Source organism: Sporothrix brasiliensis, assembly GCF_000820605.1.
Source record: "Sporothrix brasiliensis 5110 chromosome Unknown Cont20, whole genome shotgun sequence".
Lineage (NCBI taxonomy): Eukaryota > Fungi > Ascomycota > Sordariomycetes > Ophiostomatales > Ophiostomataceae > Sporothrix > Sporothrix brasiliensis.
The window spans coordinates 3,103,451-3,128,568 of NW_024467139.1; the positions used below are offsets into that span (position 1 = coordinate 3,103,451).

The 25,118-nt window shown below is 54.6% G+C and overlaps 8 protein-coding genes across 8 annotated transcripts; 3 read left to right on the top strand and 5 right to left on the bottom strand.

The window, feature by feature from the left end:
• Nucleotides 1–670: 670 nt before the first annotated feature.
• On the bottom strand, nucleotides 671–2,159 carry SPBR_07183 (gluconolactonase; the record flags this gene model as incomplete). The annotated part of the gene is made up of 2 exons (XM_040765437.1): nucleotides 671–1,846; nucleotides 2,112–2,159. 2 exons carry the CDS (start codon nucleotides 2,157–2,159, stop codon nucleotides 671–673), a joined length of 1,224 nt encoding a protein of 407 aa, XP_040616848.1.
• Nucleotides 2,160–3,289: 1,130 nt separating this feature from the next.
• SPBR_07908 (uncharacterized protein) lies at nucleotides 3,290–3,844 on the bottom strand (the record flags this gene model as incomplete). Its single annotated transcript, XM_040766162.1, has 3 exons — nucleotides 3,290–3,344; nucleotides 3,431–3,555; nucleotides 3,797–3,844. The coding sequence occupies 3 exons, from the start codon at nucleotides 3,842–3,844 to the stop codon at nucleotides 3,290–3,292; spliced, it is 228 nt and encodes a 75-aa protein (XP_040616849.1).
• Nucleotides 3,845–4,461: 617 nt separating this feature from the next.
• Nucleotides 4,462–5,417, top strand: SPBR_07632 (uncharacterized protein; the record flags this gene model as incomplete). Its single annotated transcript, XM_040765886.1, has 2 exons — nucleotides 4,462–4,640; nucleotides 4,694–5,417. The coding sequence occupies 2 exons, from the start codon at nucleotides 4,462–4,464 to the stop codon at nucleotides 5,415–5,417; spliced, it is 903 nt and encodes a 300-aa protein (XP_040616850.1).
• A 331-nt stretch (nucleotides 5,418–5,748) lies between these two features.
• SPBR_07589 (AN1-like Zinc finger family protein) lies at nucleotides 5,749–6,756 on the bottom strand (the record flags this gene model as incomplete). Its single annotated transcript, XM_040765843.1, has 1 exon — nucleotides 5,749–6,756. One exon carries the CDS (start codon nucleotides 6,754–6,756, stop codon nucleotides 5,749–5,751), a length of 1,008 nt encoding a protein of 335 aa, XP_040616851.1.
• A 634-nt stretch (nucleotides 6,757–7,390) lies between these two features.
• On the top strand, nucleotides 7,391–10,510 carry SPBR_06517 (xeroderma pigmentosum group C-complementing protein; the record flags this gene model as incomplete). Its single annotated transcript, XM_040764773.1, has 1 exon — nucleotides 7,391–10,510. The coding sequence occupies one exon, from the start codon at nucleotides 7,391–7,393 to the stop codon at nucleotides 10,508–10,510; it is 3,120 nt and encodes a 1,039-aa protein (XP_040616852.1).
• A 2,116-nt stretch (nucleotides 10,511–12,626) lies between these two features.
• Nucleotides 12,627–13,889, bottom strand: SPBR_07358 (beta-lactamase; the record flags this gene model as incomplete). The annotated part of the gene is made up of 1 exon (XM_040765612.1): nucleotides 12,627–13,889. One exon carries the CDS (start codon nucleotides 13,887–13,889, stop codon nucleotides 12,627–12,629), a length of 1,263 nt encoding a protein of 420 aa, XP_040616853.1.
• A 7,158-nt stretch (nucleotides 13,890–21,047) lies between these two features.
• SPBR_06930 (ring finger protein) lies at nucleotides 21,048–22,939 on the top strand (the record flags this gene model as incomplete). Its single annotated transcript, XM_040765186.1, has 3 exons — nucleotides 21,048–22,022; nucleotides 22,091–22,520; nucleotides 22,593–22,939. The coding sequence occupies 3 exons, from the start codon at nucleotides 21,048–21,050 to the stop codon at nucleotides 22,937–22,939; spliced, it is 1,752 nt and encodes a 583-aa protein (XP_040616854.1).
• A 646-nt stretch (nucleotides 22,940–23,585) lies between these two features.
• On the bottom strand, nucleotides 23,586–24,070 carry SPBR_07949 (uncharacterized protein; the record flags this gene model as incomplete). Its single annotated transcript, XM_040766202.1, has 2 exons — nucleotides 23,586–23,895; nucleotides 23,964–24,070. 2 exons carry the CDS (start codon nucleotides 24,068–24,070, stop codon nucleotides 23,586–23,588), a joined length of 417 nt encoding a protein of 138 aa, XP_040616855.1.
• Between the last annotated feature and the right edge of the window lie 1,048 nt (nucleotides 24,071–25,118).

Genomic DNA, 25,118 nt, shown 5'->3' on the forward strand with positions numbered 1-25,118 from the left:
AAATGATGTGTATGGCTGATCTTCTTCACAACGGTGGCAATGGACAGATTCTAGTCACTGGGTATTTGGGTATTTGCAGCTAGGAGAAGCCATAGCGTATCTAGATGACAGTAGATGATACTGTTTATCATCTTGATTGGGTTTCTTTTGCCCCCCCATTCCCTGCACTGTCACCCTCCTGTGTTGCGGACACGAGCCGTAGACTGCGCTGATCGACCTCGTCAGACCGTCATGTGCCGAGTAAATGCAACAGGTAGAACAAAAGAACAAAGATAATAAATTAAATAAGACGAGATGACTAGGACGCCCCCCCCCCCTATTTTTATGCACACTGCCGACGGCTGTGGGTGAAGTCTCAGTTCGCATGGCCGTCCCGTCTCGTGTTGGGTGCCTTCTCCTGCGAGACCGAGTGCAACGTGCTCGATATCCGGGCTGGCATCCCAAGTCGGCCCTTTTATGACTGTGATTGGTGACCTGAAAGTTAGAAATGGAGGAGGGTACCGCTGTACACATTTTGATTGTCTTGGTCCTGATGTCTGGGTACAGGTACTGCAGACGTGGGATTTTAAGTGTTAGGGCTTCAACTATGTATTTCATCTTCAATTTTTCGTGCACATTGTATGATGGCTTCAAACTGTACAGAAAACAACGGCGACCTGGTTCCTCGCAATCATATAAAGTTGTCATCTGGGTCGACCGTCATCGGTACGGGGGCAGCACCCCAGCGAGGCACCGATTCCATAGTCTGCTTTAGATGCACCCACCACAGCTGCTGCTCGGAGCACAAGAACATCTCGCCGTCGTGGGACAGGCAAAAACTCGACACGCCGCCGGGCACCTCGATGACACCCAACAGCACGCCGCCCGCGTTCCACACCTCCACGCCGTCGGCACATCCGGCATACACGTTGCCTGCCGCGTCACAACGGATGCCTAGTGGTGTGCCTCGAAGAGCATATGCAAACACGCGCTTATTCGTCAAAAAGTCCGAGCCGCCCCGCCGCAGCACATCGTAAGCATAGACGGTGGCGGCCCGCCGCATATCGGCGCCGCTGTTGCTGCCGAGTATGCTACCACCACCGTTGTTGTACAGCGCATCGGCGTCCGTGAGGTAGACGGTGGCGGCATCGGGGCCGAAGCAGATGCCGGCCGGTCGGTTGAGCCCGTCGGCAACGACACGCAGGTCACCTGTATCTGGATGGAAGCGGTAGACATGGCACGGCATCTGTGGGCGCTTGCGGAAGTCCTGTTCGAAGCCGATGCATGGATCCGTAAACCAAAGCGAGCCGTCATCTGGGTGCTGCACAACGTCATACACGGAGTTGAAGTCGCGGCCGTAGTAGTTGGACAGGAGGTTGATGGGAGGCCGGCCGGTGGGCATATAAAAAAGGCCGCTGGTGCCCGGGCCCGGATTGCCCTGTGCACAGTACAGGACACCACTGCTGCCCCGACCGCCAGCGCCACTGCTAGGCCGTGCAATGGCTGGCTTCATCTGATACGGAATGGCGCCCGCGGGCATGGCCATAGGGGGCCTCAATTTGGTCCATTCAGCCGCCGTGACGTCACCGGCGCTGTTGCGACGCAAGCTCACGCGAGAAATGAGAATCGCGGGCAACTGGGAACTGCTTGACGTCTGGAGCAGGTTGGATGTGGTGTAGATGACCTCGTCGTCGATCGGGACACTTCCGGTCCCGTTGCCAGCACTGTTGCGACGACTTGATGCTGACGGTTCTCGCACAAGGACGCATCCCGTGTGGAAGAAGGCGTTGCGGGAGGTCTCGGCGGACGACAAGAGCAGGGCGTGCCGTGCATCCTTGCCGACAACTGTGGCAAAGTCGGGGTGATACTTTTTGAATGACACACTGTCAAACGCCGGCCTCGGTTGTCCTTCTCCCAGTCTGTCGTGTGCAAAATCAGAGCGTCAGCATATGTTGAGAAGACTGATCGTGCGTCCTGTGGATTTTGGACTCTTTGCGTTGATTAGAAAATGAGCAGCCCTCGGTCTTACAATGGAGATTCTTGTCGGCCGATAGACAGTCGATTGACAGCCTGTTATATTCGTGAGTTTGAGCCCCCGTCACGTTGAAGCGATGAAGTTGTTTGCAGCGTACCTGCATCGGCGTTCGGTTCACCTTGATGTCGCTGTTTATTGTTGCCATCGTTTTGATGTTTATGTGCCGCCAATAAATCGGTAGGGGCAGAGGAAGGGTAGGCAGTGCAATAAATGAGAAGTAGAGTACGACAACTGAGCTGAAAACTCGGCTCGTGGCTGTTATATACCTACCACAAGGAACGAAGCGAATTCAAACAGGATAGGTCAACAGGCTGATGTGTCTTATGAGAAGAGAAAAAACAAAGGAAAGAAAACACAGCAAAGGCAGCGTAAAAAAACGTTCGTCTCAGCGCATGCGCTGTATCGTCGGAGCAGCAAAGTGCCGGGATCGCAAGACTGACACGGACGAGGAGGGAGGGGAGGGAGAGGGACGAAGCTTTTCGGGATTTTCAAATCTGTTGTTGGGTTTTGTTTATGGTTCTGTTGTTTCTGTTTCTCGTCGGCGAAGACGGTTGAACAAGGTTAAATGCGGCGGGATGCAGGGACAGGTTGCAAAGTGAGGATGATGTGAGGATTCGCGCATGATAGCCATGATGCAGCAGCCGATACGAAATGAGGTGGGTTGCGCTTGCCTAATTCGCGTGCGTAACGCCGGACAGAGGCATGTGTCTGGTAGCGCTTGCCATTAGCGCCCAGACCCCGTTTCTGAGCACGCCGGCGCCGAAACTACACAGCATCGGAAGGAGCCGCCGCCGCACTTGCCGTCAACTACGGCACCGCTTCCGATTGCCTCAATTGTCGTGTACAATGTACAAACTGACGTGCCAGCCTCTTTAAAATTGGCTCGTCTTCAACATAATGTCGAGGATGCCGCCAGGCAACACTTGTGTCGCCGTTGCCGACGTAGTGCCTCTGTGTTCCTGCGCTGCTCATTTATGAGAGCTTATTGAGCCTCAAGAGGCTCTCTCGAAGCTCCATTGGCAATCGACCAAGTTTGGAGAGTGGCCTTTATTGTCACTCGCTTCGCTCTGTTGCTTTCGACAATTTCGTCCAATTCTTTTGGGCAATTTATCTTTTCAACCCGACAAAATGTACACATGCCGGCCGGTGTGGTGTCCCGGACCGGTAAAATCCCCTCAACAACGCAATGCAGTCAGTGTTGTTTTGATATCTCTCCCCACCGTCGCTTTCCGCCCCCTGTCATCCATGCCCATATCGTCGCCATGCTCGCTTCCTTTAGTGCGCCGCCTGGTTCTTCTTCTCGTCCGCGTCGGCAGACTCGAGGAACTTCCTGTGTATGGGGGTATGTGTGTTAGTAAATAGCCAATCCGGGGGCCAACAATGCGTCAACAGGCATCGCCGTTGTCGTGTACTGACTTGATAAAGTCCGCCTCATCCGACGAGGAGGCATTGATGGGGGGTGTCGCCGTGGTCTTCTGGCCACTGCCGCGGGTGGCAGCATAGATGCCGCCGAACAGGGTGGACAGGGTGGCAATAGCCAGCTAGCGAGAGGGTGTTAGTCTGGGAGTCAATCGCTACAAGTCGGCAGAGCGCAATCCATCGGGCGCAATGGGGACAGCGGAGCTGCGAGTCGAGTGCCCCATCATGTTGCCGCAACAGCGGAGGGTCGGCGTCAACATCGGGCGGCCGTGCTCGCGCTTCGTCTTCCGCTTCCCGTTTTCCTTTTTCCGGAGTCCCGCGCCATCGGTAGAGAGAGGAGCTTGCAGTTCAGGGCCAACTAACGTAGTGGGAGCCGATCTGGCGGCCGGCAATGGTGTATGACTGAACCATATTTGCGATGGGGGAGTGTGACGCGAGGTGGTGGTGGCGGTGGTGGTGGAGGTGATAGTGTTGAGAGCGACGTATAGGAGTATCTCGGGAAAAATGATCAAGAGGAGACGCAGAAAAAAGACGCTTGTGTTTTTGCCGTGCCTTGGGCCTAGCAGCAAGCTCCGAGAAAACGCGGCCAGCCTGGAAAGAATCGGATTAAAGGGCATGCACTAAAGCGAAGAGTCACGTGTGATGAACCAGTGGGCCCAGCGTCCCGATGGCTATCTTACAGTGCTAGCGCTGAGAGTGGCCCAAGCACCAGCTACGGATTAGCGGGCGCTGAGTATACGTCAGTGACGCCAATTAGGAGGGGAATCGCGGAGCACAAACATAGTACCAACAAAAGTGTCGCTGCAAAGAGACGACAACGATTCACGAACAAGAACCTGCGTGACAGCCCTGACATTATCCTCTTTTTCTACCGTTGCATGACGACAGCCAACCTCGATCGAGTCTTTTGCCGTACTTTGGACGTTTCGTACACTATCTCCCATCGAGACCGACATAGGTAGTGCCGGTCCACAGTGGTAAAACAGACCTTTTTTTTCGACACACTCCCCATTTCTTGTATAACCATAATGTTTTGGGGCAAGGGACCCGACAAACCGTCGGAGACGGCCGGTAAGGTGGCCGGAAGCTCGACGGCGGCGGACACCGACAATATACCGGCCCCCAAGAGCCTCCCGCGCAAGCTGCAAAAGATGGTCGACGACGAGGACAAGGAAGACAATTTTTACGACGAGCTGGTCTCGGGATAGTACGTCTGTGGCGGTCTCCTTGTCCCTTATTTCCTGATACTGACCTCCACAGCGTGCCCGAGTCGACCGACTCCAAAGTGCGGTACGCCGCCTACGCCGCGCGGCTGCGCACCATTCTGCTCTCGGCCCACCGCTACGTCGCCTACACCTCCGACATTGGCGAGTCGTTCCGCCCCGTCGCCCACCCGCTGCTCGTGCGCGGCGCCTACGGCATCTCGTGGGCCTACATCTTGGGCGACGTCAGCTACGAGGGCTACAAGGCGTACCTGCACAACCAGCGCGTGCTGAACCCGACCCGTGAGTTTTCCGAGCGGCAGAAGCGCCTTGTCGGCGTTGACGAGGTGTCGGACCCGTTTGTGCGGAGTACGGTCAAGGCAGGCGCGCAAAGCTCGACTGCCACACCACCGCCCGCGCTCCAGCCGGGCGTCGTCACGCCTCTCGAGGACTACCGCGTCGTCATGCTCCAGCGCACCATCTTCCAGAGCATTGCCAGCATGGGCCTTCCCGCCTTCACCATCCACAGCGTCGTGCGGTACTCGGGACGCGCGCTCAAGGACATGAAGAACAAGACGATCCGCACGTGGGCACCGATTGGTCTGGGCCTGGCCGTCGTGCCGTTCCTGCCGACGCTGTTCGACAAGCCGGTGGAGAACGCGGTCGAGTTTGTTTTCCACAAGGCATTCGCCCAGTTTGGCGGCCAGCAAGCCGTGGGCGAGTCGCCTGTGATCGGCCGCGAGAAGCAGCTGAACAAGAAGCTGAAGGAGAAGGAGCTGTAGGGCAGGTTAGAAGGCAATTGTTTGATTTTGTTCGGTTTAGCTTGGCTGGGTGGATCAGTCCAGTGTTGGTTTTGAACAGCGTTCTTGGGATTCTTCACTCATTTTATTTTGCACTTTTTGTATATGCTTTGCAGACGTGCGCACGATTTCACAGTCACATAGGAATGTACAAATCTCGGTTTCAAATGATGCTATGTAGATATGATCACCCCGCTAATAATAAGCATAACATAATGCAAATAAATGCCCAACGCCAGTGCCCTAGGACATGCCACGCTCGCCAGAATCACAATTGCCGCCCTCTCGTTCTCCCCAAACGCATAAACTCCCCTTAGAGGTTGATCAGCTCAGGGGGTGGCCCAACGCCGCGCAATAGGACAATCGTGTTGCCGTTGGCCAGCACCTTGCCCGCCTGCTCGTTGAACTCGAGCAGCCGGCCGCCCTCCACATGGAAGATGCGCAGCTTGTCCTCTTCCTTGGAGCTTTTGTTGTTGATGTTGTCGATCTGCAGGTTGCGGGCTGCAGCGTCCAGCACGCGGCCCACCACCCAGTCTTTCTGGTAGTAGAACTTGCCCTTGGGCAGCTTGGCCTGCGTCGACGCCGCCTCTGCCTCAACGTGCAGATACAGCCGCTTCTCGGCCGGGATCTTAGCGTCGCCCTTGGCCGTCTTCTTGAGGTCGGTCAGCGCCGCCATGCGCGCCGCGGCCGACTGTTGTGCCGCTGGCCGCGGTATCGCCTTGTTGGCCTGCTCCTTTTTGGCGGCGCCCCACGCCCGCAGCTTGTCGAGCGCCGACTTGGCCTTGGCTGCCGAGTCCGCCATGGTGGAGCCGCCCGCCGACGGTCGCGCGCCAATCGGCTTCAGGTTGGCGCAGTTGTGGTCCTCGCGCAGTCGGTGTTTCAAGCAGTAATCACGATTGCAGTTGCTGCAGTGCACGCCGGGCACGAGGCTTGTGCCTACGACCGTTTTGCAGGCCGGGCTCGCGCACGGTTTTTGGGACACGAGGTCGCGCATCGTGCGGTCGGCACCCGCCGAGGGCCGGGCCAGCTGCGCCTTTCGCCGGCGCTCGGCCCAGGCACCCTCATGTGCGCAATGGTGGGCGGTCTCGGTACGGTGGTCGAGGCAGAAGGTTTTGCGGCACGACTGGCAAAAGAAGGGCAGGAAATCGAGCTGCCGACAGTACTCGTACTGGCAATGCTTGCCCGTTAGGGACACGTCGGTCGCGCGGCTGTCGACGTCGGTCATGTTGACGTAGGAGGTCTCGGAACTGGAGAGCGCAGAAGGCGTTGAGACGGCGGAAGAAGACGATGCGCCTTGGTTTGGTCGTTGTGAGCCGGACATGGTGACGGGAATGTGACGGCGAGAAGGCGACAGCGCGCTCTTCCCTTATACTGGCCGAGTATAGGAGAGGCTAAGGAGGTGTACGAAGGCGACTCGTCTGCGCGGTGGCTGTCTGTTCAGGCGCATGCCGGATTCGTCATCTGGGCCGTAAATATGCGGTCGGGTGAAAGTCAGGGACCTGCGCATTAGGCCCACGAGGCTGAAGTGGCGGGACGCTAGACGCCAAGACTCAGGGCGTTGCGTTCCCCTCCGGGAGGGACAAGGGGCGCCACGCATTCTAATTACAAAGGACGTTCGGATGGTTCTGGAAGCTGCCTGAGCGTGTCTGTCATTAGCAGTTCTTCCAGCGTGGCGGACCCCTACGTCGCACTGGAGCTAGCGCCCATTGTTGCCGATTGACGCTAAATTACAGTGGATTTTGAATGCCAGGCACACGTGATTTGGCGCACTTGTCGCGGGTTGAGTATGGTAGGGCAATAGCGTTACTTCGCCAATTCGCGCCTTCCGCGCCTTTCGCAGTTTGTCCCCCACGTTTTCCTGACATAATCCTAAAGAGGGTTTCCGACGACACCTTTTCTCGCCTGTGCACTGATCGCAATGCATCACATGCAACTGCGTCCAGTTGACATCGACCATGTCGTCCTCGCGCGCTCCTCGAAAGCGGCCGGGCGGCGATGATCACCCGTCACCTGTGCCGCCGAAGAAGACGAAAGCAGCGACGGTGAAAAAAGAAAAGCCAGAAGAGGATAGCTTGGCATTGAAGGCCAGCCGAAGTGCCAGGAGAAAGACAGCGACTACTTCTGCCGCCGCGAAGCGACCGAGTACATCGCCGTCTGCTTCAAAAGCAGTCCCTCGAAAAGCGACCCTCTTTGACGACCTCGATGTTGTTGGATCGTCCCCTGCCTCGGCCAGTGGCGTTTCGGATCTGCAGTACCTGAAGAGCCTTGAGAACGATGGCGAAGCAAGCGATGACAGCGACAGCAGCTCTGAGCTGTCCGACATGTCTGATGTCGATTTTGAAGATGTGCCGCTGGCGCCTGAGGAGAGCAAGAAGGAGGACGTCAAGTCAGATGACGACGACGACAATGATGACGAGGATGAGGACATGGAGTTTGAAGACGTCACTGCGCCCGAGCCAGCACCCTTCTCGTTCCTATCTATGGCTGTCGACCACGACGAGACTGGCAACAACGGCGGCGCAGCCTCGGGCGACCTCGAGCTGACCCTCATCGAAGACACCCGTGTCTCGCTGACCGGCCTGGGCGACGCCAAAAAGGGCCCCACAAAGATCGAGCGCCTCGTGCGCAGCGCCACCCACTGTGTTCATGTCCAGTCGTTGCTCTGGCACAACGCGAAACGCAACGCCTGGCTGTGCGACCCCGAGGTGCAGGGGCTGCTGTTGTCCCATATCCCGCCGCGTCTGTGGGACGAGGTCGATCGATGGCGGCTCAAGTCGGGGCTGGTCGTGCCGGAAAGTGACAGCAAGACCAAGGGAAAGGGCAATACGGTCGGCAAAGGCAAAGGGAGCAGCGGAAAGGGCGCACGCGCCGCTTCTCGAGAGTGGAGCGGCGCAGCGGCGCGGCTGGAACCCGGCGCGGTTGATATGAGCCATGGTGATCCGCTGTTGCGCCTGCTCCGTGCCCTGTCATCCTGGTGGCGCCAGAAGTTCCGCATCACTGCACCTGGCCTGCGCAAAAAAGGCTACATGACCCTGGAACGTCTTGATGACTTCCTCAAGGCCGCCAAAGACACTGCGGGCAACAATCCTCTCCGATTCGGTGAGCGGATACGAAATCGTGCCGCCTTTCGAAAACATGCTGCCAGTCTAGAGGGAAGTCGCGATGTTGGCGCACAACTCTTCACAGCGCTACTGCGGGCGCTGGGACTGGAAGCGCGGCTGGTGGCCAACCTGCAGCCTCTTGGGTTTGGCTGGACCAAGCTCGAAGAAGCTGACGTGGATGAAGACGGAGACAAGGTCGATGGGAAGTCGGAGGCGCCAGTCGCCACGACGTCATCAGCATCAACACCGGCTGCGCCGACACCAAAGAAGCCGAGACCGAAAGCTCCGCCGAGACGGCCAAAAACAAAAGTAAACCCCAAAGAGGATGGACCCATCGTGATTGACGACGACTCTGATCTCGAGATGGCCGAGGTGAACAGCGACAACGAGTCAGTCGTGTTTGTTCCCGATGCGAAGACGACGCCTACCAAGCCCGCTGCTCCTAAGCCTGCATTCGACAAGGACCTGCACTTTCCCATCTACTGGACGGAGGTGCTGAGCCCCGTGACGCAGAAATACATACCTGTCGACGCTCTCGTCAAGCATATTGTCGCCGCAAGCCGTGAGCTGATTGAATCCCTCGAACCCCGCGGTGGCAAGGCTGACAAGGCGCGGCAGGTCATGGGCTACGTCGTCGGTTACTCGGCAGACGGCACCGCCAAAGACGTCACTGTCCGTTATCTACGGCGGCAGATGCTGCCAGGCCGCACCCGCGGCGTGCGCTTCCCCGTGGAGAAGATACCTGTCTACAACAAGCACGGCAAGATCCGGCGCTACGACATGCTGGACTGGTTCCGGCAGTCGGTGATGCGTGGTTATGTGCGCGGCCAGAGTGCAAAGTATCCTCTTACCGAGGTGGACGACGCCGAGGATAGCACGGACCTGCGGCCCGCAGCGGCGGAGAAGAAAGAGGTCAAGGAAGGCGAAGAGACGCTACAGTACTACAAGCAGTCTAAAACGTTTGTTCTAGAGCGGCACCTCAAACGCGAAGAAGCGCTAGTGGCCGACGCTGTGCCAGTCAAGGTGTTTCGCAATGGCAAGAAGGGCAAAGGCGCTGCAAGGAAAAAGAAGAGCAAAAACGACGATGCAGGCCTCGATGGTGATGACGACGACGACGACGATACTGCCGACGCCGCTGGTGCTGAAAACGTGTACCTGCGCAAGGATGTCGTGCAAGTCAAGAGCGCCGAAACATGGCACAAACAAGGGCGTGCGCCCGTTGACGGCCAGATGCCGCTGAAACGCGTACCCTACCGCGCTGCCACCATCAACCGCCGCCGCGAGATTGCCGAGGCTGAGGCTGCGTCGGGCGAGAAAGTCCTGCAGGGTCTGTACAGTTACGAGCAGACCGACTGGATTATTCCGCCGCCGATCCAAAACGGTGTCATCCCCAAGAATGCCTACGGCAACATTGACCTGTTTGCCGAGCACATGTTGCCCAAGGGTGCCGTGCACGTGCCCTTCCGCGGCGCCATGCGCGTGTGCAAGAAGCTGCAAATCGACTTTGCGGAGGCCGTCATCGACTTTGAGTTTGGCCACCGGATGGCCGTGCCTGTCATCCAGGGTGTCGTGATTGCCGAGGAGCACCACGACCGTGTGATGGAGGAGCTGGTCAAGGACGAGGCCGAGCGAACACGCAAGGCCGACGAGAAGAAGCGTGCCGTGGCCCTGAGTCTGTGGCGCAAGCTGCTGATGGGCCTGCGTATCGTGGCGCGGATTCAGAAAGACTACGGCGAGGTGCGGGAGGACGACCGGGTGTTTGGCCACCGCGACGACCGGGGCGTGGTGGACCTGGATAGCGTGGCGGCGCCCCATGACGATGTCGAGACTGCCGGTGGGTTCTTGCCCGAGGGTTACGAGTACGAAGATGAGCCAGCCACACGGCCAGCAACGACGTCCAGCTTCTTCCCTGTACACGACGAAGGCAACGAAGACGAAGGTGACTTCGACGGAGGTGGTTTTGTTCTAGAGTAACCGATGCGCTTCACGTACAGGGACTGTGACAGGGAGCCTATACTAGTTATGGGCCCTCTTGGGTTGGCTGGCGGAATGGATATCTTTGGGCATGATGACAGAACTGATGACATGATGGGAATAAATATTTGACAGATAAAAACGCGATCCAAATGCGGGCCAATAAACTCGAGGTATGATCGAGCTACCTAGTCCAACACGGCCGTGTCGCAGCGGTGTCGGAGCAGTCGTCATTGAATCCACGCGCGGGTCCATTGTCGTATACGTCTGCCTGTGTAAAAGAAAAGGTAAGTCGTCCGAGGCACTGTCGAAGAAGAAGTCATTGTATGGTCGGAGTAAAGGGTGATGGCTTCTGGACGTGTTTATTGGTTGTTGTGGTTGTGATTTCTGAGTGATTTGCGACGCATGGCCCAGCAACGCGCTATCACGTGATATTCTTGCCTGTACAACTAGGGTGGAGTGGGGACTTGTACAGGGGTCGTGTCTAGTAAACTCAACTCCAACTGTTCGTTGCCCAAATGTGAAAGGAACTTGCACACTGGCAACCAACGGCTAGAAGCTGATCCTGTTTCTGAACGAAATATACGATAAGCGGAGAAGCGTCCTGTCTTGGTTCACTTTACAACACGTGTCCAAGCTACTTTTGACCGGGGTATGTTTTGTCTTTCCCCAAATTCTAGAGTCGCTTTCTGTGCGGCTATTGTACAAGCATGCCATGCATAATCCAGCTAACAATGCCGCTGCAGTTTGAGGTCGACTTTAGCTCGTTTGTTCAGGTTCACCGTCATATGAACGCCTGCCACGCTTTTCGTCACCAACACAGCGTGGGCACTTTGTCTTTCCTATAAGAAGAGGGAATGGGTCCGGTCTGGCGACTCTTCTTCTTTGCTATAGACCTCATTTTATGACTCCTGGTGAATACCGCGCAATTCTTCCGTGTCGCATTTTTAACAAAGAGTGGCCATAAGCTCGCCAGCCTCAATACGCCTCTGAGTGAGCTCAGCAGGGCCGAGACCATCCGACTGGCTAGAGAAGAGGTCGGCTAGCCGAGCACGCCCAGGAATGCTCTGCTCCTGTTACGGGCTCACTGTACTCTTCTGTAAAAACATGTTAACAACGTTGCCGTATTAGAATAAGCAGCCGGGACCATACCTTAATTCCTTGCTGCCATTCCTGTTTAATTATCGGCCATTGACACTAGTATAAAGTTGCTTGTACTGACGAAAGTACTCCCAAGATGAGCCCCAGGAAGCGATCTTGTAATTCTCACACAAATGGTGGAGAAAATCTATCGCCGTTGCTCGGTCAGCTCTCCGAATAACATATTTCCAAGAACCCAGCTTTACAAAGTCGCAGTTCCCTAAAATCTGTTAACAACATGTACTAAACCTAACAGAGTATTTTTATAAAAGAGGAAGAGAAAGAGGTATCGTATAAGGTAGTTATACCTCTTCTATTTCCGTAAAATACTAGTAATTTTAATTTTACTAGTGTTAGTATAATCTGGCAGGAGAAAATGAACGCCTTACAGCTGCTTCCGAAGGGTAGCACGCTGGCTGGCTATTAATGGTTTCCGTTGCTTTGAAACCCGCGATCTCGATTCTCTCTATATAAACTGTTTAATAAATTCCCCGTGCTGGCTGTTGCCTTGGCGTCTTCTAGGGTAGGTTAAAGTTATACTGGGAAAGTAGACATAAAGGAAACGCTAGATTATAGTAGAAACCCGAGAGAGAGAAAGCTTGAGCGACCCTCGTGGGTAGACAGGTTCTTATTCATAAGTCGAGAACACAGAACGCGTAAGGACACTTCCGCTCCTTGGAACAGCCATGTTTTGGGCCCCTTCGGCTTCACAGTTGTTGTGGCGCAAACAACGAAGGTGGCGCCAACACCACGGGCAGCGCGGCCGGGGATTGGCAAGGGAGGAGATGATGTTTTTGGCCTTCTATTTCAGCCAGATCGTATGAAGGGTGGATGACGAGATGAGCATAGGCATATCAAGAGTATAAAACTAAATTAAGAATTAAATTTACAAGGGGAAGAACAGGAACAGTCCAACTACATAACTATATCGCATCTCTCCCCGACCTCACCCCCACTATCCCACTCTCCTGCTCTCCTACTCCGGAACAGCAAGGTCGAGGCCCAGAGACTCGCCGACCCAGTAGCCCAGGGTCTCGCGCACAATGTTGTTGCTGCTCCAGGCGCGCGAGGGGTGGACGCGGTTGGCGAGGTGGACGTAGAAGACGTTGTGGGCGCGGTCGATGACCAGGCTGGTGCCGGTGAAGCCCGTGTGCGACGCCGTCTGCAGGCTGGCGAGCGGGCCGGCCGTGTAGTACTGGTCGAGCTCGAAGCCGAGGCCATGATCGGCGTCGACATCCCCGAGGTATGCGTTGTAGTTCTTGAAAATATGGTCGACGCTCTGCTGCGAGAGGATGCGGCGGCCGCCGTAGGTGCCGTTGTTCAAGATCATCTGGCAGAGCTTGGCGGTGTCGAGGGCGGTCGAGAACAGCCCCGCGTGGCCCGACACGCCGCCCAGCGCCCAGGCGTTCTCGTCGTGGACGGTGCCGCGGACGGGCTGCGGGCGCTGCGGCTCGCCGGCGCCGAGCACGGCGATCTGGAATTCTTGGGTGGCAGTGCGGCCGTAGAACGAGTTGCTCCAGCCCTCGCGGTTGCCGCGATTGAAAAACGTCGAGGCCATGCCGAGCTCGCGTGTGTAGTCGCCAATCAAGGCGTCCAGCGGACGCCCCGTGACGGTCTCGAGCACGACCATGAGGTTCATAAAGTTTAGGTCCGAGTAGAGAAACGTGCTGCCCGGCGCGTTGAGCAGGCGCTGCGTGACGATGGCGTCGATCTTGTCGGCGTGCGTCGCGTAGGCGCCAGAGTACAGAGCCGGCGACGGGTCCGCGTCGAAGCCGCTCGTGTGCGTCATCAGCATCTCGATCGTCACGCTTCCCTTTTCCGTGTCGTTGGCTGCAAACGCGGGCACGTAGGACGCCACTGGGGCGTCCAGCGCGATGAGGCCCGCATCCATCGCCCGCAGCGCCGCCACCGTCGTAAACATCTTGGTCAGGCTGGCCATGTCGTAGACCGTATCCAGTGTCGCGTCTTCCTGCAGATGCGCTGGCAGCAGCGTGCCGTTGACGTCGGCGTACAGGTTGCGCTTGCCAATGGCAAAGTAGCTGACCACCTTGCTGTCGCGGCCGACAATCGTCACGCCGCCGGGCTCGATCGGGTGCACGGCGTGGTAGCTGTGCGAGCCGTAGTTGGCCGCGTGCGTGAAATTGGTCAGGTTGCCCACCATCGTATGCAGCGGCTCGGCCAGCATCCCGACCGACTGGGGCGTGCCGAAGCCGAGCACATCACCCCCTCGGCCCGGCATGGCCGACGAGAGAGCAGCCAGTAAGCCGGTGGTGAGCAAAATGCGTGAGATAGCCATGACACTTTACGTTATGGGTGGAACAGACGGCATCAAGGAGGGATGGGAGTACAACTACAAAGCAGATGCAAATTAGACTGACGTCTCCTTTATATCAGCTTGACGGAGTGGGGCTGTTCTCACACCGTGGCCCTTTACTCCGTACGTTGTAGATAACTACCCTTTCCCCGTATCTTGGCGTCTGGGGTATTGAATCAGGAACCGTCGGTCATAATTACGGCGGATCCATTATCATTGAATTTGTTTCGGTGAAAAAGGTATTATGAAGATCCTGTGATAACCCTCCAGGCTCCGTTGCTTCGGACTATCGGAGTGAAAACGTCGGAGTAAAATAAGCTTTGTCGGAGTGAGACATAAGCGTGGCTCCACAACACACTCCGAAGTTGACTGCCTATTATTGTTAGTCCCGTATGGGGAGAAAGAGCATACTCCGTACACCTTTTTCCATATTCTATGCCAGTCTCACGAACTTAACACATCAACTGAGGGTCAGTCAAATTGCAAATCTAAGAGTGGTCCGCCAAAAAGCCGGCCTGTGACCTGTGTAAACCTAAAACAATCGTGAAGTATGCTCTCGCCCCGCCCCGACATGTACGGAGTACGTATCGCTGATTGTCCATGCTGGCCTTGATTCACCAATCTCCTGTGGATCCCTGCGATAAAACCCCTCTCAAAACCCACCCGTCTGCTTATGCATAGCTGGTGGGCGACGACGTCGAAACGGGGTTTCGAGGAGCAAAACAAGCCTTCTATCAAAGAAATCAGACGTGGCAAAGTAAAAGATCTTATTACGAATCTTTTCATTTATACCATCTCTCCTGGTAATCAAAATGCAGAAAGGCCCTCAACTTACGCCAGACAAATAAGGCTTCGAGCTGAGTGTCACGTGATCTAGCACGTAGACCTGCCCTCCCCCTAAAGCCACAGATTCGGCTCTTATCCCCCCTCCTCATACCTCCCTACTTTTGTCCACAATCAGCATTGGATCCTTGCCGTCAAATGGAGATGAACAAGCTTTGCTGTTCGAATTGAGAGTATGAAAATAGAGAATGTTGATTTTGTATGGGACCCACGTTGACGGCACGTTCCGCACGCTAATTCTCAGCACTTCCGGTGACACTTACACAGGTTTGAACTTCAGACTGTCGCTGCCGCTGTCGCTGTCGCTGTCGTTTTCAAGCTTATTGGGGAGTTTTGTCGCCTTTCCTATGGGAAATGTGTGTGTGGTGGCGGGTTGCAGCACGTTAAATACTGAAATAACTGCGTGTGTGCACAGCCTTTCTGAAGGATCAAGGCAGCCTTGAGGCTCACAATTGCGGGGCAGCACATCGGCGGCCGAAACAATGGCCCTCCCAACTGACGATTGATTCGTTTTCATCGTATGTTTTGTATTTTGCATTTGCTATCTTGTCACTAAATGATCCTGGCATCGGTTGTCGGCGGACAGCTCAACTGAGAGCTGAACACGTTTGTGGCTTAGCACAGCATGAGTGGTGCCTCAAGCCTAATCCGACATGTCCAACTGTCCAAACATTCAACATCGTAACAAAACTTCTGTAGGTTCGGTCACCCCGTGGGTGTATTGAAGCTGGCAATGGGGGATTAAGCTCGACAAAGGCAAAGGCAGGAAAGATGCTGCTGTTAACCACCTGGAAGCGATCTGGTATCGGTCCCTCTCAGTGACAAGCAGTGTGTCGCGATTGTTTAGAAAGGACCGCAAAGGCCGCCAGGTTCAGGTTCAGCGTCAGTTGATTTGTGGCTTTCATATGGCCCTCCTCCAGTCGGTGGCCAATTGCATGAGGGCATTGACCGCCGTTATGGTTGGGCAGATTAGTTGGGCAGACATCTACGGCTGCCCATCTATTTCATCTTCAGCCTCACCCCGCGATCGAGCGTTGTTTGAAGCAACGCGACATAAATACTCCAGGGCCAACAACAACATCTGCTTGCGGACCACGATCCTGATCAACAAACCGGACTAAGCTCAAAAACCTGGATGCTGCGACTCGGAGGCTATGGCAAGCTCTCGTCAGCCTCGTTTGGCCTCTTGGCCTCACCTCACAAGTAAGGCGCCGGAGAAGCTGTTTCCTGTGTGGAAGATGGCCTTGTTGCATTGAAATGTCCCGCGGACATTTCGCTTTTCGTCGAGCCAGGAACTATCATGACGTCTCCGGAAGCTAGTGCCGGAGACCAGAAGACGCGAATGCCGACTTCGTCGGCAGGGGCTGTTGTTGACGAAGTTTGTCACTGTGGGCAAGGCTCTCTTGATCGTGGGCACGAGGCTCATCGCCAAGAGCTAAACAGGCGCACGAGCGCACCAGTGGCGAGAAGACAGCAACCGAGAACACAATATACAATGCCGAATCGCTGTATTTGATTGGTATTCGTGCGAAGTATGGAAAGGAGGCTCTGACAATCCTCGCAGGCATCCCTCGTTTGGGCATTGCAAATGACGAAACGAAAGACAATGGGTGGGCGGATCGGCGGCACTGTCCGATGGCCCTGGATGTCCCTGGGGGTCAGCCTTGGGCCACATGGCTCCATTGGCAATGCCTCGCTGGTATTATTAATTCAAACCGGAAAAGAGAAAAGACACAGACGATGAGGCCAGCCCAAAAGGAGTCAAGACAAATAAATAGTCGAAAACGAGGTGAGGGTCTGTTGCATCGACATGCAGCTCCATCACGGCCGAATCGGTCAGCCCAAAGTGGTGCGTGCTGGTCAAAGATGATGTTAACTCATAAACGGACAGTCGGAGCGACGAGACAAGCATTTGCTCCCAGATGCGACGTGGTTGAAAACGAGGCTGTCAAGAAATGGATGGCAGTGTGCCTTGGACTAGCGCCCCGCTAAGCCTGTTTGGAGCATGCAAGTCCACACTCTTCGCCTGGCCAGAAGAAACTACCGTACGAAATCCCAGTGCTTGCAAATACCATGAGGAAGGTGCGGACGACCAGCCCGAGGAAAGAGCAGGTCCTGGCCGGCGTTTATTCTCGAACATTTCTATTCCCTGGGCAGGAGAGACCGACCGGAGGGCGACAAATCAAGCAGAGGCAACGCCGTGCGCAGGCACGATCGGGATCGCATACCAGGCTGACACAGGCTGCCTTCCTGCCCTGGAAACCACTAACATGGTCATGGGAAAGAAGGCGACCGCAAAACTACCTAGCCATTTCAGGAAACAACACTGATCTGTAGAACAGGAAAGAGCCAACAACTACCAGCAACTACAACCAAAGTCCTATGAACACGCGCACAGCATGCCGGTCGTTGTTTTCATTTGGCTTGTGAAAGTTGGTCGTGTGCCCCAGCGTGCGGTCTGCGGCCCCTGCCCTGCAATTGTCTCGTGTCTGGCATTGGCCTGGCCTCGAGCGGCACAGTTGCCATGTCCACCCCAGCGGCTGCATCGGTTACTTCGCATCGTTGCTTCCCCAGAAACCTCACGACAAGTTCATTCCTTACTTTCATCTTTTCAGTATCCCTACTTTGCTTTCACGTATATTGTACAGAATGCGCTCTTCATCCTCGGGCGCTTTGGACGTGCTTCATGGGATCATTACGCTGCGCGCACCTTGAAAATTTAGTGGGCCATGGGGCAACTCCCGCAGCTAAGCCTTCCAGAGACATAGGTATATTTACCTATGCCACTATCCTTATTATACGCTACAGTAAGTATATATACAATTGTGATGAAATGTTTCTTGTCTCATATTATTGACGTCAAGTCACTGAACACGTTGGCTCGGGTGAGCACTCACCAAACCTCTTCGTGATTGTAACCGTTCCAGCCCATTTCTCTTCCCGTTTGGTCAACTTGCAGCTTAAGCTCACTATAGGACTTGACAGGAATGCGTGCCTCTGTTACGCCCCTCCTCTATGCTCAGTCTTGATGTCTACGCATGCTACACCGTTGCTCGAAATCCACAGATCAACGTCGAGACAAGCTGTCGGATTCATGTCCTTTGGCAGCTTCGCATCTTCTAGAAGGCCGCCAGAAGCTCCAGTTTGCTCCGCCCCGATGCCCACAATAAAACTCTCGGGATCTTAAACAAACCAGTTGCCTTTTTGCTGCCTTGGCGAGACTGGCCAACAGGCCCCTGCTCCCGGTCAGCCTGGCCTGAATCACAAATCGAGAGACCGAGCGTTGTGTTGTCTAGTCGTCCACTTCTGCTTCTGCATTCCCCCCCTTTTCAAGCTGTGGCCAGGCTGTCGGTCTCCGTCCGTCGTTCGTGTTCGTTAAATCCTGCATGGTATTCCCTCTCGATTTTCGTGCTGTCCTACCATGACAATTACCAACGGCCTGTTTCGTCCCTAGTGGCTTTTCCCTTTTTATTTCTTTTTTTTTTTCTTTTTTTTTTTTTTTTTTTTTTTTTTTTTTTTTTTTTTGGTTCTCTCACCTCTCTGCGTAACAATGACCTTTGGTCGGTTATGTACGAAATCCTTCAAGAAACGCAAACTGCACAGTGTCTGTTCTCGCCCCACGCCCGCGTTATTTGTACGGAGTACATCGGCGCTGTCTGCATTTATTATTTATCGGACAGCCACATGATGCTATGATGAGTAGTAGTGTGTCTCGCTGATGCAACCGGCTCCCGTTGGCTCATTTTCGCGACCTGTCTGGCTCGGAACGTGTTATCTCGAACCCCATGTACTCCGTAATGTGGTTTTCTTTCTTTTCTGCTTTATGTCTTGCATTTTTCCTTTTCCTGCCTGGCCCCTGTGCCCCTCCTGCCACCCACCCTCCAAGCTTCCCCTGCACTTGTTCATTGGCTGTGAGCGGCTGCTTTCGAAAGAAAGGGCCTGCAACAAGTAGGAATGACACCTCAGAAAACTAGAGATTAATTCAATACCCGCGCAATCAGCAGGAAGCCGTCAAGCTGCAGCACTACACGACCCGCCCCCAGCGCTAGTCTGGTCTGCAATATCCAGTCCAGACGCCTGTCTGTCGGTGTCCAATCCAATACGTGTGTAAATACAACATAGTCTTTATGGTATTGGTTGTCTGTAAGCACACTGGATTCGCCTGTATATCAAGGCCCACTGCTCGTAGAGTCCTGGCTGCTTAAAGTGGGGTCATACATGGGACGATGGTGTAAGTAGCTCGGGCACTTGTCGAGATGCACCAGAGAGCAGCCATTGCTCTTGCCAGCGAAGCCATGGTCGCCAGGCTGTCGCTCTTTCACAGGCGGCAGCATAGCTCTTTCCTCTCCATCTTGCAATCTTGCAGTGTGGCGCCGGCCTTGTGGTGCCCGGCTGCGGCTTCTGCAATGTACTGCCTGGGTTGTTTACTCTTACCGTTTGTAACTGCTCCTGGACAAGGACGCACTATTTGTTGCTCCTACTTGCCACTCTCTGGCTTTGTTCTGTCTTTCTCTGTTTCGCATCTCTTCGTGATCATATACGAATGGTCCCCTTTGATCAACCGAGTGAAGCAGACAGCGTCCCGGTTGTCAAAGTGTCGGATCTCAGCCTCTCTCGTTCCTCATCTTCGGGCTCTTCCGTCGCTCTTTCCTTCTCGTCTCTTGCTGTATTTTCCTGGTTTTCTCCTTCCGTCTTCGAATATCCCACGATCGCTCCTTCCAGAGATAAAATACTTCCAAATCGTCAACATTTCGTCTGCGTACGACCGCCTCCGGGCTAATCAACCTCGTTTCCGTTGCTCCTTGCGCCGCGTACAACGCAGACAGCCCCCATTCTGTCGGCTCCGTAGGTACCTTTCTAATTTGTCTGTCTGCATTCTTAATTTGTCGGTATACACCAGAACACGAGTGATACAGTCTCCCACCCACATCCTGTGTTCCTCTACCAATACTCCTTGCACCGTTCCTTCCCTTCCCTTCCCTTCCCTCCACTCCTCGATCCCCTCCTTCCTTCTTCGTCCACCGTCGTTATATTTACGCAGACGTGTCTCGGCAAGTGCGACAGTACAGTCACGCTTTCCATTTTTACATTCTTGTGTCGCGCTTCCCTTTTATTTTGTCAACTTGGCCTCGCCCGTTCCACGATCTCTTCTCTCCTCTCCTTATCTCATCTCGCCCTTATGCTTCCGCCATATCTGTTGCTATGTCCAACATTCCCCCCTCCACTACTCCGCCATTGCCCAGTGTCGCCTTGCCAGGCCTCAAGTAGCCGCAAGCTGCCTCAGGTCGCCTCACTACCCCTCTCCTCCCCCAGCACAGCACGACTACCGACAGAGATCCATCACGGGTTCAGCCTTGCGACTCATATTTGCCAACCGTATTTGCCGCGCTCGCTGTTACTCATTCTCCGGGATAGCCCTTGGATGTCTCCTTTGCTAGCCTCGCTCTACCAGTCTCTTCGTCCCCCAATTCTATATACTTATCTTCTGTCTTTGGTTTCGCCCTTTGTCGAAATTCTTCTTCACTGTCTGCATTGGCTTTCATCTCTAGTATTATGCTGCACCAGATACTGCCCAGCGTTGGCCTCCTATTTTCAAGTGATTAAACAGCAGTCAGCCGTCGATGGTTCCCTTTTTCGTCCAGCCTACATATTTCTCTCTTGTCGCTCGCTGCCTGGTAATAGTTCTCGCTATTTCTCGATATTGTTTTGCCTACGTCGACAAAGAGCATATTCTCCCCCACACACATCACATACATGAGCGCTTAACATTTTATTTTCACTCACTCTCACCACCAACAATATCGCTTCACTTTCCATTGTCTCATTCCGTACAGGATCTTCGCAGCCTCTCGTTTATTCACTAACCACGGTTTCTACCTCATATTCGCTGTGGGGTCCCTTGGCTAACATTTGTGTCCTTACTTTGGGGGCCGGGCCGACGTCAGGATGAGAAACATACTTTGTGTGGGGACCAAAGCCCTCTCCCACCAGGACGAGAAACGCAAACGATTCCCTGTCAACTTACCGTTCCGGCGGAAATCAAAACATCCGGGCATTCCCATCATCTCCGTCGTTCAGAAACCACCAATACCTGACATCCTCCTCGTTGTTCCTGCGGCTGCCGCCCCAGATTCACCTCAACATATCCCGGCTGAGGCTCCACGAAATCCATCGGTGGAGGGACTTGCCCAACCTGCACACGCACCTGAACCGGTTCACGAACCCGCGCCTGCGCAAGTCATGCAAGGACAACCAGAAGCACTGCTCGCCGGTGATCCGCTAGGAGCACTTGATGGGCAACAGGGACAAGCTGATCCCGTCATTGTTGTACCCGACGACGATGCACCAGTTCCAGCCGAAGCCCCAGCGGAGGACCCTGAAGCTGTTGCTGAGCTAGGTAGAGTGTCTTTTGAAGAGAGCATCAAAAGCGCCTGTACAATCGCTGTTCTAGAACTCTTCCCCGACATCTGTCCTGTTTACGTCCAAGAAACATGCGAGAGCTTGGCCTATGACTATGAGTCTGTGGTCAGCCACATCCTCGACAAACTCGACGACGGTCCCTCGTATCCACGCAGAGCGGATTTGAAGCGGAAGCGCGTGACGAGCTCAGTGGATGCGACTGCGAATGGCGTTACCGCCGCGACGAACGCTTTTACAATCGATTACATCGATGACAGCAGCTTGAGTGTAAAAGAGAGAGAAGAGCGTGCCGCTCGATTTTTCAACAGCGACGAACGTCGAAGCAGGCACATGGTGGGCGCGTACACCCCAACAGCTCGCACGCTTTTGCAACAGGCATACCCATATGTGCCCCATAAGTTCATCACCACGCAGCTGACTAAACACGGCGACTGCCTCTTGCTTGCCCTACTCGACCTCGATGAGCACATAGTTCACAAGGGCCCGCTGCATCTGGGATTCGTATTCAAGAAGACAAAGACCAAGCTAAATCCGGTCTACTCGATGGAATCCCTGCCAGGGATGATCCGTATTGAGGAGTCGGAGTCTAAAAAGGACGCCCTGGAGGAGTACCTTGCGGCTCTCAAAATTCGACAGCTCCGTAAAGTGAAGCGCGACGAGGAGAGGCAGCGGGAACTCAGCGAAGCTGCCAATATCGAGCAGGCCAAGAAGGACGGAACCATCAAGGATTGCGAGTGTTGCTTCGGAGACTTCCCCATGAACCGCATGGTGCACTGCAATGCCTCCACTATACATGTACGTTGATCCCCTCTCCCCCGGTATTATGCGATGTGGCATAAGAGTATATTAACTAACATTCACAGTGGTTTTGTGTCGACTGCGCGCGGCGCATGGCGGAAACCCAAATCGGTCTCTCCAAGTACGAGCTGGCGTGCATGTCCATGGACGGCTGCAAGGCAGGCTTTTCCCGTGCGGAGCGCGACCGCTTCCTCGACCCGAAGACGGCAATGGCCCTCGACAGCATCGAGCAAGAGTTTGTCCTGCGTGTCGCCGGCATCGAGAACCTCGAAACATGCCCCTTTTGCCCTTATGCAGCTGAATACCCACCAGTGGAGGTCAACAAAGAGTTTGCATGCCAGAACTCCGAGTGCGAGGCCGTCACCTGTCGTCTGTGCCGCAAAGAGTCGCATATTCCCAAGAGCTGCGACGAGGTCGAGAAGGATAAGGGAGCAGCAGTGCGTCTGACGATTGAGGAGGCGATGTCACTGGCCATGATCCGCAAGTGCAACAAATGTGAGTATATCCTTCCTAGTGGCCGCTGCTATTGTTCCGCGTTTATTGGCACGCATGCTAACTTCTCGTCAGGTGGCACACCTTTCATCAAGGAGCTCGGCTGCAACAAGATGACGTGCACGCGTGCCGGTTGCTCCAATGTGCAGTGTTATGTCTGTCACCAATCGTGCGATTACTCGCATTTTGATGACACTTCCCGTGGTGGAAAGGCGGGCAACTGCCCGCTGTTTGAGAGTGCCGAGGAACGCCACGAAGTGGAAGTGCTCAACGCCGAGGAGGCGGCCCGTCAAAAGGCGATCGAGAACAACCCGGATGTCCACATTGACCATCTGAAATTCCAGGTCTCCGAACAGGTGGCGGCCGACGAGAGCCGCCGTAAGAACGAAGATGCCGAACGGCGGGCAGCTAATCAGCGCTGAGTGTGGCCCCGGGTGCAGCAGACCCGACAGGTGGCGACCAGTTCCTTTGGGTGCAGAAGTCGTTTGTAATGGAGAACGCTCCGCCGGGGCAGCAGAGGCTCGTGCAGTGTGGGTGAAACATGGAGCAGAGGTGGCTTGCGGGGCTTGCGCAAAGTCAAACCCAAATTCTGCGACCACCACGATGAACGACGTTTGGAATTCCTTTTTTTTTTTTTTTTTGGTGCAGCATCTTTTGCAATTTTGTTTTGACATCTATTTTTTTTCATCTTGAGCGTTCTGTCTTTTGCCGCGATCAATATGGCCTCAGCACATACATTGTCTGGGCCATGTCATTTATATTTTGCTTCTGTCTTTCCTTTATGTATAGATGGCCGTCACCGAGTGTTCATTCGCCTTTTCCTTGGCCCTTTCCTTTGTCAAACTTCTTCCAGTTTCCCTTCCTTGGTCAAATACTGCATTTAGCAAAGGATGTTTTTGGTCCATTACTTAGATAGTTGGTTAATATACCCGTCGTCTCTTTTCCATCTATTGTCTCCATACAACAAGAAAAAGAATAGAATCGTAACTAGAAAACCATATGCGCTTAAATCACCACAATTCATAGACACGAAATACGTACGAGCAAGATCAGATCGTGTAGGCTTGTCTACCGTGTGCGCCCAAACTTCGCGTGCCACTTGCCGCGGGCCGGCGCCGCTGCCGGTTTGGGTGCTTGGGAGGTCGACGTGGCCGGTTCCTGCTCCTCAATAAGCTCCACCGTCTCGTGCACGGTCGCAATGGCGGACACGGTGGGCTTGGGAAGTCCTCCATTTGCGTCTGCGTTTGCGTTGGCGTCGGGGTCTGCACCTTCTCGCAGCAGCACCAGCGCGTTGGACGTGTTCTTCTGCCGCAGCGCGTACGTCCGGCCCGCCGCTTTGAGGCGGGCCAAGCCGTCGGCCGAGGACGACAGGGACCACCTGTGGCTGTCATTAGTGGGAGCTCGAACCGAGAGGAGGGAGACGTGATACCTGGCCGGTGGACCTACCGCGTGTGGTCGTCGACAAGCTCGGCTGGTAGCTCGATCAGCCGGTAGCCGATGCCGTCGGACGCGTGGACCAGGGGAATGGCCGAGGACAGCTCTTGTGAGGACATGGTACGGTGTGTGTACAGAAAGAGTCGATGTGGTGTCTGTTCGGAGTGTGCCACTTGTAAAGGGAAGAAGTAAAGTCAAGGTTGCCCCACATTTGAAGCCAGTCTACCTTTTGGCGGTTAGTACTAGAAATACGCGACAACATATGTGCCTTCCAAGTTGCATTACGGACCCCTCGAGGTAAAAAATCATCCTCCAATACGAACAATCACTCGCTTTGTCTTCTCGTATCCTCCTTCTCACTTTACACAATATGCGGCGCCGATGCAGGTATCTGCTGTGCTCTTACACGAATATGCAACTACCCGCAAAACAGAGGGACACTACGAGTATGTAGCCACTAGGATGAGACACGGAGAAAAGCAACAAGGAAGAAAGAAAAAAGAAAGAAAAGTGGCAGGAAATCCCGGTCAACTATATATTAACTGCCCTCCGTGATATAGAGACGAGAATAATAAAGAGGCTGGAGACACGGCACGGCGTGGACTGTGGGTTCACCTGGGGTTTCGCTTAAGATGCGTCATATGCAGCAAAAGGATACGGGCCCAGAAAGAATGGCGCGCCAAATCTGAACACTAGCGCGTCGTAGTAGTGGTTTCGTCCCGTCCTCGGCGCACGCGTTCCTGCCATTTGGCGGACATTCCACTGTTTACTTTTCGCGCGAAACAGACTAGTCCCAGGCGCGGGGTCCAGTTGTGCCGTTTTCTGCCACAGCAAGCAAGAGCTGCGATAGGTTCAACAACCTCAGAGCAGGAGCATACCCCGTACTTTCCTTTCGACGCGCTCTTTCCGCACCCAAGCGGCAGTGCAAAAAGGAAAACACTGTAGGGTGGCAGGAACGACGGCGAAATTCAATACACAGGGAAAGTGCGGCCGGCAGTGAGGAGGAATACAGAAAAGGACATTAAAGGCGTTCTCCGTCAATCAATGGGCCGTTCAAACGAACCTCCATTCCGGCCAACCGAACCCACGAGGTCGACACGGGCTGTTTCGCTTCACCAACAGAACCAGACGGGCCATTGACCTGGGAAAACCAACCCCCTGCCCCAG